Source organism: Hetaerina americana, unplaced genomic scaffold, assembly GCF_022747635.1.
Source record: "Hetaerina americana unplaced genomic scaffold, ioHetAmer1.1.p SCAF_4, whole genome shotgun sequence".
Lineage (NCBI taxonomy): Eukaryota > Metazoa > Arthropoda > Insecta > Odonata > Calopterygidae > Hetaerina > Hetaerina americana.
In genome coordinates, this window is record NW_027286985.1 from 66,600,153 (window position 1) to 66,612,223 (window position 12,071).

The 12,071-nt window shown below is 34.3% G+C and overlaps 1 protein-coding gene across 5 annotated transcripts in view; it reads right to left on the reverse strand.

The window, feature by feature from the left end:
- The window catches only part of Sur (Sulfonylurea receptor), a 100,007-nt gene that overhangs the window by 12,883 nt on the left and 75,053 nt on the right, over positions 1-12,071 (reverse strand). Inside the window, exons 16-20 of one of the 5 annotated variants that reach the window (XM_071590763.1) lie at positions 11,156-11,538; positions 7,865-7,918; positions 6,292-6,366; positions 6,042-6,122; positions 1,805-1,914 (exon numbers count right to left, since the gene is read on the reverse strand). In XM_071590763.1, coding sequence (XP_071446864.1) covers positions 1,805-1,914; positions 6,042-6,122; positions 6,292-6,366; positions 7,865-7,918; positions 11,156-11,538 — 703 coding nt within the window. The remainder of the gene's footprint in view (positions 1-1,804; positions 1,915-6,041; positions 6,123-6,291; positions 6,367-7,864; positions 7,919-11,155; positions 11,539-12,071) is intronic. The other 4 variants (XM_071590765.1, XM_071590766.1, XM_071590767.1 and 1 more) reach the window with 4 other exon arrangements.

Below are 12,071 nucleotides of genomic sequence, written 5' to 3' on the forward strand. Positions count from 1 at the left end.
CCTCTGATGCCTTTCCTAATTGAAATGTCAGCATGGTTGACTTTACCATGGTAATTGCAATCAGGTAGGTAGGTAGATCAAGATTTCGATAATTAATATTTTAAGTAGGGTAGTTCAAATAACTTTTTTTTACAAAACTCACAATGTCATCCTACTCAAATGTTGCCATTTTGGGGTTGTAAGTAACTTTCAAAATATAAATTCTTGGCCAAATGCTTTATGGCTTTCACAACTCAGCTGAAGTTTTAGCATTAAAGTAAAAGTCCATGAAATTTGTATTTCCCTTATATTGCTTCCAATTGCTGGATTTTTAGCTGAAATAGGTCAACTTATACCGCAATTGGAACTGAAGGTCATTGTACTTTGTTGTATTGCTTAACTGGCCCTATTATGGCATTTTTGACATCCTCTCCTTGAGATATATTTTTGGTTTCAATAAAATTCTAGATAAATATTACATGCATGTACGACACTACTTTTGAGTACTTGCTATCCCATGAGTGTAAAATTATCTTATGAAAGGTTTATTTTATTAATATTTGGTTGTCTACCATTTAAGGTAGGTTTTGGATGGACAAAGAGTGAACGCGCCCTCATTTCTAAGCCTCGCCTGACAGCATATACTGCAATAAACTTCTTCAATTCTGTTTACTTTTTAGCTGCCTTCTAAACATCCAATTTGCCTATTCTTTTCCTGACCCACCTCACTTTCCTAACATTGCCCCTTCTGTCACAGTTTTCAACATTCCCTCACCAAGAAAAGCAACATACATTCACTTTTATTACCTCCTTCGGATTTCTCCCAGCAACCTTCTCTCCTCCCTCATAATTGACAGAACTTCATCATTTGTTTTCCTCTCTATCCATTTTAACTTTCCCATCCTCGATACCCACATCTCAGAAACCTCCAATGCCTCTCATCTTGTTTCAGTGAAAAAGTTTCCACACTGTGCAATCCATATGAAAGTTTTCTCTAATATTTTTTTAATATTCTTACCCATTGTCCCTGTAATCAACACTCTTCCCCATGCAGAGGCTTCTTTGTCTAATGGATTCTTAGTTTTTATGCCCCTACTGCTTTGACAATCTTGGTCCAAAATGCTCTGAAGATATATTAACAATTTAGGATAAGCAATTGAGAAACCTCTGATGCCTTTCCTAATTGAAATGTCAACATGGTTGACTCCATGGTTGTTCCATGCACGCCCACACACAAGTGTCATTGCCATGGCAATAATACGTGAATTAAGATGCAAATTGTGGCCACTCATCCCTTGTTTGCCTAATTTAGCTCCATCAGATTTCCATCTCTTCCCCAAGCTCAATGTTTTCCTCCGTGGATGGAGATTCGCTTTAAACAAAGAACTAAACAAAGAGCCAAGGTAGACGGGTATTTTGCAGGCCTGAAGAAATCCAATTTTCGAGATAGGATATTCAAGACATTGGAGCATTGCTGGACCAAGTGCATTAGTATACAAGGAGACTACATTGAAAAATGAAAATGTTTCTGTAAGATAAGTTGCCTATTTCTATTAAATTTAGAGAGCTTTTCTAACTAACCTTGTATTTTTGCTTGATCGACCCTAAGTTATAAGTTATAAATGTTCTTACTTATAGCAATGTCTTTGAGTGGGTGAAAAAGGGAGTTATCAATAGTGGATAAATGTCATCTGCTGGTTTAAAATGTGGTAGAATGCTTTAGAAAATTTTTGGAAATATCATTTTTTATAAGAGGCATCTTACAACAATGAAATCATAATAATATAATGAGATGAAAAAGTAAGGATACCCTCAATACACTTACTGTTCTCCTCTTCTTCTTCTCTGCCAAGGTCATCACTAAAGCCTGATGTTGAAGATGTTAATCTTCTTATTGGGTTGTGATCACTCTCTCCCGGTTGAGAACTTCCAGATCTATGTTGAATTTAATAAATGAATTCTATCATTAAATTCTTATGATTACTTGATTTTAAAGTAGAAACTATGGATTGAAAATCTAAATCATAAACATGCTAAAATGTAATCAGCTTTACGTAAATGGTTATCTCAAAGTTAAAACTTATGAAATGTATAAGAAGCTAATTAGTGCCAAGTTTTTGAAATTATGTATGTTCTCCTTTTTATATTCAAATGGAGTTGTTTATCTACAAAGCCTCATAGTTCCAAGGCACTTAAATGTTAACAATTGATGTTTTGTATAGTGGGGATATGTTATAATGAGGTATTCTACTTAGTATAAACAATTATTTTACTTATTATGGATCCTTGCCAAAAATTGAAACATTTTTAATTGACTTCTCTGGATTTGAAATGAAAAAAACTGGAAATATTTATTTTAGTATTATTACAAGTTTTTCCACAAACCTGTTAAGGCTGTACTGCTGTACACTTTATAAGATTAATCCTTTGACGGTGCATACAAATGTTTATTGATGTTGTTTTCATATTTAAACTGCAATTTGGACATGCATTGATTGTACTTTGTAGTCTGAGGGTATGTGATCTCACAAAAATATCTTTCTTTCCCAATGCATAAATATTAGAATATATTGGTAGTTGAAATATGAATTTACGAGTTGATAGTATTATTTATAGTAGTTCATCAAAAACATGTAAATGTAATTAGTGCATTACACTTTGATTCTTCATATGACTATAATAAATGCATTTGAAATTTTGAAAATGCCATTTGAAATATATTTTTTCACTTAATTTCCTTGTATTTTCTGAATATTTTCAATGCGCTGATATGTTTTCATTTTCCCCTTTCCTCTCCAAGGATGCCTGTATTCCATTTTCACTCTGATAATGATATTTATGGGAACTAAAACTAAAGCAAAATAAACCACAATATTCAATTACCATGGAGTGCCCTTAATTCATATTTTTAGTCACATAATCACAAACAATTGATTAGCAGAGGCCTGGCTTACTAGTATGTTTATCATAAAATATCCACCTGTAAATTATCAAAAAACGTCTCAATGACTCTTAAAAAAAAGAATGGATAAAGAAATAATAATTTGCCGCTGTATTTTTTTTGATGCAAAGTTTTGAAGGAGGAGGAATTTTAACAAAATATTTACAATAAAGGAAAAGGTAAGATTAGTTTGCACTAATGCACTCTCCCACTCTAGTTTGTGATCTGCAGTGACACTTGTGAGTCACAAGGACTTGGGATTAACTCTTCCTCATGGATAATGCAGTACTGACCACCTTTCAAAGTAGAAACATTTTTTTTTTAATTGAAGGAGTTGAACATTTGTGAAATATGTACTGTTATGTTTAGTGTAGTACTGAGGATGGGAGAGATCAGCTTCTGATCATAAATCCTAATATCTATGTGTGTGGTTTCTGTTCACGAAGAGATTATAAGTTTTAGTTTGGATGATTAGGTCGTTGAGGAGATCCTTCGAAAACATAAGTGCATGTTTGCATGTGACTCACATAGGCCATTATGGATAGCGAACCCAAGTGAAAGTTTGTGTGTGGATCTACACTGTGTGTTTTCTTCATTTCAATTTAATATTATTTTGATTTGCAATTGATGGGTCCCTGCCAAGGGAATGAAATCCCCACAAACCCTGAGTGCACGTGTGTGACTTACAAGGGTCACTTTGGATTTTAAACTTGTATGGGAGAGAGTGCTTGTAAAAGATAATCTTTCCCACCATTAGCTGTTTTTTAAAAAAAATATTTTCTTTAAAGTCCACCACCTTCACAATTTTGTGCCTTAGAAGAGTATAGCCCGATGGTCATTTCTTTCTCCTTCTTATCCAGAGGCATCATATTTTATTCATCAGTTATTAGGAGTATTAATGAATAAATAAGAGCTGCTAAGGTCTTTTAACAAGTGCGAAGCCGGATAATGGGCACTGATAGCCTTAAGATTATTTGCTTTCAATTGTAAACCATGTAATATTATATCCCCCTGAGTGGTGATTTATAGCAAAAGGATCCCATACTAGAGATGAGCTCTTGTAGGAAACAAATACAATAAATTCACATGGGAAAGCACATAAACTCTAATTGATTTTTTCATGGGGAATTACTTACACATTAGTGGCAATCATGGGACAAAATCAGTCTACCTATTACTGATTTTTCATAGGATTGTCCTGAAAAACCCTTGTAATGGAAGCTACTGTTAGGTTACAAGTATACAAGATTGTTTTCAGAGAAATTAAATTCCTTGCCAGGGGCAAACTTACCAAATTTACACAAACTTCCTCCAAGGTTTTTATGAAGGTTGTGAGAGCCAAATGCCAGGTTCCAATGATAGGCAGTCATCAACCTTACTCCTGCAGGACTTCACATTAGCATTGCACTGAAGAGGGTCACTTTGTGACCAAAATATGCATATATGTTGTACTATTTTTTTGTGTCCCTTCTGACATAAGGTCATAATCCTGTTTGTTCTATATTGCTCTTTAAACCATTTAGTATTTCTTGTGAGTGTGTACGCGTTTCTTCCTTTCGTGTTTGAACTCATTGCTGTTGGTCCCTGGCATTTGGCATACAACCCTTTCAAACCAGTTCAAGGAAGTCAAGTTTCCATTCATCTAATGTGCTTATGACCTAGCAATGGCTATTTTAAGTAGGGGCTCTCCGGAGCATTCCTATGAAAGGAGAGTGATTATGGCCAGCTGTTATCACGAGCATAGAAGTAGGTTCTTGTAAACAGCCACTTGTGCTTTCCCATGTGAATTTCTTGTGTGCTTGTTTCATACCTGAGCAAATACCTAGAATGGGAGCTTTTTCCCATAAATCACCATATAGTAAGGTATGATATTTTACCTGATGCATGACTGGTAGTAAGCAATCTTGCAGCTGTCAAAGTCTATGCCCAATATTGGGCTTTGTAATATTGGGATTAATAATAGTCATGGATGCAGGTAAACATAGTACACCCATAGCACTCATAGGTGTCCAGTGGTTGTGCCATTCTCTCTCTTTCTTACTTATAAGGCTAGATTCTGCTTACACATTTTGGTGTGCTACCCACAAGTACATTGCTTTAAAGTGTGTTGTTTAAGTCTTGAATGAATCAAGAACATGTTCTGGAATAAGGCATTTTTACGTATTTTAATTTCTACCATTTTTAATTCTAATTAATACTCTATTAGGTCAAGTTGTAAATGCCAAGTGCAATCTTTGAAAGAACTGTATGGTTATCAACTTTTTGTATGCTAAATTACTCTCTCTTTGCTGGACATACTTGCAAACTATGTATCCAAGATTATATTAAGCAAAAGTGGAAGCCAAGGTCAAAATGAGAAGGATGAACTCTAGCTTTGATCTTAGGTTTTTTTTTGCTGTTGAGCTGAGCATACATATTAGTCATGTCTATTGTGGTCCTATTTTCTTTTGCCGTGGTGTACCATTAGCACCTGGTTTTTAGGTTGTGTCAGGCATAGGTAGCCTCTCTGGCAAAAAAATTGTTCAATTATACATCAATTCATTACAGGTCTCTAATTAATAGGTTTGGTAATTTATTTCAGATTCATTTGATAAAAATATCCATGAAAAACTTTAATGGGGATGACTAGTTTTCATGAAGATTTTAATGTGAACTTTTTAACCTTCCATACCACTTCATTCCTCCACACCTGGACCAAACCTTTCAAATTTAGCAAATTATTATAATAATCTCACCATACACGTAGTAGTGTAGCATAACATTTTCCATAACCACAACCAGGAAACCATATTATAACAGATTCCCACTGTACTCTGTCTATCTCAAAGATGTAAATGTTAGTATGAGGCTTAAAAACTTCATACGCCAATTAATTTTTAACCACATTTGAGGAGTATACATCATATATCAAAGTAATTATCTTTCTAATACTTGCATTAAATTTCATTTTGTCAAGAAGCTGTTGGGTTTACTTTAGTTTCCCCTTTGATATGGTAACAATTTACACTATATGTACTTAAGGCTTTTTCATTTATCTATGAATTTCACCATTCAATTTTTATTTACTCAAATTGAACAAAGTTACTTGAAAGTGAATCTTGATATGACTTCATCTACTTACTTGGAAGATGCTGTGGACATGAGCCTCTTTAGCATGTTTTTTTCCTTGATATTATTTGAATCAAAAGGTCCTGTCATAGACCTTAGAAATTTAGAAGAAAGGTACAGATTATTAGCAACAAGAATATATATTGGTAATTACTGATAAATTCTATCTGAAAATTTATGAGACCGATGGGAAAGTAAATTCTTATGTTCTACATTGTTAGTAGTCAGAGTAATACTTAAAGGAGTGTTGTAAACTATTTTACCTTTGAGAAGATATTGAAAATAGCCGCCTCAAAAAGCTGCCTCGTGGTTGAGAGCCAATGGTGTAAGTTCTGGACCTATTTGCAAAATAGCAACACATATCTATGCCATTAATGACACAAAAGCATTAAGCATGCAAAGGCATAAAATAAAATAAACCAGAAAATATAATAAAAATAAATAATATTCAACATCATTAGCATTCTACAAATGTTCTTATTTTGCCATTCATTGCCAAAAGTACAGCTGTAAATTAAAAGGTAATGCAATGACTAACAAACTGAAAAAATGCAATATCAAACTACTACTTATCTAGCCTTCCAGTGAGGTCATTATCAATGTACATACAAAATGTGTTGATGCATATTAGTTTAGTCACTGAGCTGTACATGCATAACACAGAATGGTGAGCATCTTTCTCTTCATTTGCCACTGTTAAACAACATGACTATGAAATTAAGTATTTTTATACCAGCCATAGCCAACACTTCTGGCATAATTCACAAGAATAAGCTAAATTGTATCCTTAAGGCTGACAAATACAGTATTCTAACTCAGATTTTGCCATTGAAAAATCTGGTAATATTTTTATGTAATAATGACACTCTGAGTTTAAGGAAACACTTAATTGTAATTTTTTCACTTATCAAGTGGTGAACTGTAGGATTTGTTCAGCTGGGTATGGTTTTCCAGAAGCTGTATCTTATCTCATTGTGGAATGCTGCCTCTTTGTATGTGATATGTCTTAATTAAATATATGGTTCAATACGAAGTGATTTTTGAGTGCTTTCATTTTAATTTTGAGATCCCAAGAATATATGCATTCAATGGACAAAATAATAACATAGCATTCATTTGATCATTGTAATGAAAATGATAACTTTTAGCTAGATAAATAATGTACCATTGGAAAATGAACTAACATAGATTAGACTTTTCAGATAAGCAGTGGAGAAGATTGAGGAATTAATTTAAGCAGAGGGGAAGAATAGCAACCTAGTTTTCAATCTGACAGAGAAGAGAGGAAGTTATTTCTTGACATTTATGAAAGAAAAAGCAACAAAAGTGACTGGGAGATATTGAGAGGTAATGGGATGCTAAATGTTATTTAAATGGATAGAATGTTATGCAAGTGGTGAGATGAAGGAGGAGAGCTTTTTAGAAGATAGTTAGAATGCATGAAAAACTAAAGAAGGAAATAATATAGGGCAAACATGATAGATAATTAATTGTAGGTATTATACGAGTACAAAACCTAACTTTGGCAGATACATTACCTATGATGACGAACAGTTTTTTTAGTTGTCTATAGTTTATGTGTTTATATGGTGATTAATATTTGCAAGTTCATACATCCCTGACCTCATATATTTTCAGGGATAGCGATAAAAACAATATGTGTCATTGAAAGAGTTCATAAATGGCTTAATTAATGAAATGAAAAAGTTAATAGGTATCTGAGGTTTTTTAAAAATAAAAGTGAAATGAATGCTAGCAATACAGTTTAAATGGCTTCTTTCTGGCGAGTAAGTACAATGCAATCTGCATTCAGATTAAATTTTGTTGATAACTTACTCAGTGACAACATTTTTATCCATTTGTTCCTTGGTTTCATCTTCAACATTTTCACTGCATGCATATTTATGGATTATTTTTGGTAATATACAGTAAATGCCATGCACATGCAACAAAGAAAATTTGTTGCTTACTCTGTGTGAGTAAATACAAGTTGAAAACTATGTTACCCATGTTTAATATGCAGTGAAAATAAGCCATTGGAGCTGAATGGAGAGGATATCAGGTGTTTTACCCAGAGGCAGATTACAATTCTAGGAAAGTAAAATCTTCAAAAATTTTAATTAACTTCATCATTATTTAAGCATATAGAAAAGATTTATGTAGAAACTCAAATGTATGACCCTTGATGTTATGATCAAATTATTGTGTTATGATACAAATTGCCCTGTGGGCTCTGAAAGATATCAGGAAAATTTTTCTAGCATTGAATTCATGAGGAAAGCTACATTTTATCAAGTAATCTACCAGCCCTTATTGTGAGAAGAAACTTAATTTACTGAGTTCCAGAGTTAATATATTTTTACCAAGATGGATGACAGCTGGATGATTCTTGGGATAAAGATTAAATATAGAAATAATAGTTGAATATTAAACATAGAAATAATTTCACTTGGGGCTTGATCACTGGGAGGAGAATCCTTTGATAATTGGCATCTACAAGACCAGCTGGATCTTGGTGGCAATTTTACTGTGTCTGAGTGGCATGAGATACAAGCAGGTGATCACCTGGGTAAGAATGTTGTGTGATGGAGGGTAAGAGTAAGTAGTAGGGGATAAAACGTACTTAAGGAAGTGAAAGGAGAGAGGAAAAGCAGAAGATTGTGCTGTTTTGATGGCAAGGCCTTCTTTTCGTCAGGCAAAGAATGATTTTGGAATAACTGCACAACAGATCCATGGATTCAGTATATTTCAGTGCCTCTTCCCTTATAACAAAACATAAACTAGATAATATATCAACAAGTAACAACTTCTCATCAGATTCAAGGAACATTTAGAATACGTCAAATACAAAAATTTCAATTTTAACCCTCTTCCTCACCTTTTTAACCTTCCCTACCTCCCATTTTTCTCATTTGACCTTACTTCCTGTGATCCGTAATGCTGTTCTTTGGTAATCATTCTTTGCCCGATGAAGTTGCAGATCCTTGCCATCAAACAATGCTTCATCTCTCTCTTTTTTATTCTCCTTTCCCTTCCTTAGATCCTTCTTTAAATAGTTTTTGTCTCCAACTACACACATTTTCCACTACACCACATCCCTACCATGGTGACCTCTCTTTATGGTAGTTTTAGGGGAGGCTACCGGCAGCTTAGGTCATTTGTGCCATTAGGGATGGGTGGGAAAGGAAGGGTGAAGAGAAACCCGGCGTTGGCATTAGCCTACTCTTGTCAAACCTCTCTTTATATCATGCAACTTTGACACAGTGAAATTGCCACCAATATCCAGCTGACTTTGCTAAAACCAACTATCAAAGACTTTCTTCAGTGAGTAATGTAGCCCCATGAGATATTATCTCCCTTTTAATCCCCAAAGACCCATCATCCCCCTCCTCATCTCTCCCCACTTCATTATCATTAGCCATTAAAAACCTTTGAAGAAATAATATCACATTATTGATCAGCAAGCTGTAATTGGCTTCAAAATTAATATTTCAGTTGGTGATGCTTATTTAGATCTATGCGACAATTTCAAATTGTAAAAATCATTTGCCTTGACTGAGATCCTGGTCAAGGCAAATTATTTTACACTCTGAAATTGTTGCATTGGAATGCATATCATCATATGACTCCAGTAAAACTTACTGTTGCAGCATCTCCTGCAGTTTCTTGGAATTCTTTATATCTCTCTCTAACAAATACTTTTTCTGGTATATGTTGTTATTCTTGAGCTATCTTTGCAATCTGTATCCATCTCTGGGAAAAAGTGTATAATATCCAAAATGATTGAATTCAATGTACTGTCCCCCATGTAAATGTATCATCTCCCATGTTGAAAAGTCAAAATTGTTTGCATTAGTTTGCAAATGTGGGTAAATGAAATTTTTGGAAATCCTGCCCTTAAATTAAAAGTTTATTTTTATTTAAAAATTTTCAATTGTGTAATGTGAGGGAAATATAAATATTGTTTTAGTGATAATCAAGTCTGGTTAATTTGCTAGCGATATTTATCTTCATATGCTATAATAATTGATGCCAGTTTAGGTATAATAAAACCATAAACACAGTACTCAACCCAAAGGTTGGTTTGGTAGGTGATGGTAGAGTTTACTCAATACTAAGACTGACTGCATGTGAAATTCACACATCCAAGTAGGGGGGCCTGTTTCTTGTGTTGTGTTGATTATGGTTTCCTAGTAAGATCTGGTACTCCAAAAATCTCACAGCTCAGGTGAAACTGAGGGTGCCCTGGGAGGTTTGCCCGGGAAGCAAACCCGGGCCCTCCAGTCAATAGTCCAATCCTCTACCCCTGGATAACTGCATCCCATGTTATTATACTATGTGCTTATTTGTCGAGTGAATAAAAGGTTCTATTGCTCCAAAAGAAAATTATCAGAATATTATATAGTTTAACAGTTAATGAGTATTTCAAAAATTTCTTTGCTCAATGTGGAATTATGATGCTATACCTTCACATTTATAAACTACACTGTGTACATATATACCATACACACGTATACATATATATATATATATATATATATATATATATATTTCCAGGTCAGGTCCATTCCCTGTAACCCCTTTGGTTTCCTAGGAAGTTAAAGTACCTGATAAATCATGCGGGTCAAAATCCTCATGTCAGGAGAAAATATAGAGCAATAGCAATAAATATCAAAATAGTAATTTAGGTGGTAGTCTGGTGTGTTCATTGACTCCTGAATAAAAGGTAACAGGTATGTCAATCTTTTTGGCTTTTGGCAGGTATGTCAATCTGTCAATGTCTTTTGGCTTAGTAAAGAGTGAAACCTATCCAAAATTATCAAATTCCATTTTTGGATGATCAATTTAGTTTTCATAGAGCTATTCTATAACCTAATATTCTTCTGAAAATCTAAAAAAAAACTATCAAAACTCGAAATTTTTAAACTAACTAAATGCTTCATGATTGAAATACAAATCTAACTCAACCGCAACGCAAAAATTAGGCAAGAGAAAAATTTCAGAAAAATCTTGAAACCTAACGCTTGCTAAAATTGCTAATAAAGACTTGACTTTCGGGGTACATTAGCATGTCACATATTGGTTTTAATAGTACAGGGTAAGAACTGTAAGCATAATATTACAGACCTTATTGAACCGCAAGTCACCGGATCAGGTCTTGCACTTGGAGTTGAAAGTCTCCTGACCAATGAGTTGCCACTTGTAATTCCGGGATTACGTTGACTATTTGGACATGGTGGTGACTGAAGGGAACTTGCCCTAAGCACGGCCCTATGACCCCAACTCTGTGAAGCAGGGTGCACAGAGAAAACTGAACTTGTTCCTTGTACATAGGTCAGTGATGAGGATGGTGCTCTCCGATGGATGAGAGGATGATCATCTTGATGACACTCATCCGTCGGTAGAGGCAGGTCATGAGAAAGTAGTAGCAGGTGCCTTCGGGCTGAGCGGCGAGATATTGATGATTGTGTTCCTGCTCTGTGCCTGAATGGATGCACCAAGGGTGGTGCCTGAAACAAATTCACACTTAGTTTTCACTAATAATGTAATATGAAATATTTGATTGGAGCATTGTTCATTGCTCAGAATTCCTGATTATAATCATCAATTTTCTTTATGATTGTAACCATCCATATGGGAGTACATTAAACCAAAGTAGAGCTTACTTAATGTGTATTCTGAATTTGTATTAAACACACTAACTCAGCGAGTAAAATTCAAGGAACTGCAGGAGATGCGGCAACAGTAACTGTAGTGGAGTCTTCTGCTAATATGAATTTAAATGCAGCAATTTTAAAGAGTAAAAATTACTCATTTTGATTGGAACCCTGATCCCGGTGAAGGATTTTTACACTTTGAAATTGTTGCATTTTACTGTCAGCATGTTTTATAAATGCATATTTGTCTCAGATAATGTGTGCATCATAAATGCATTTTTCTGAATTTTGTATGGGTCATGTATCAGTACATTTTAAATGGTTCCATCAGAGCCATTGTTCATCAAATGTTCATTTGAAGGATTCAGAGTTGCATAAAATGTGGT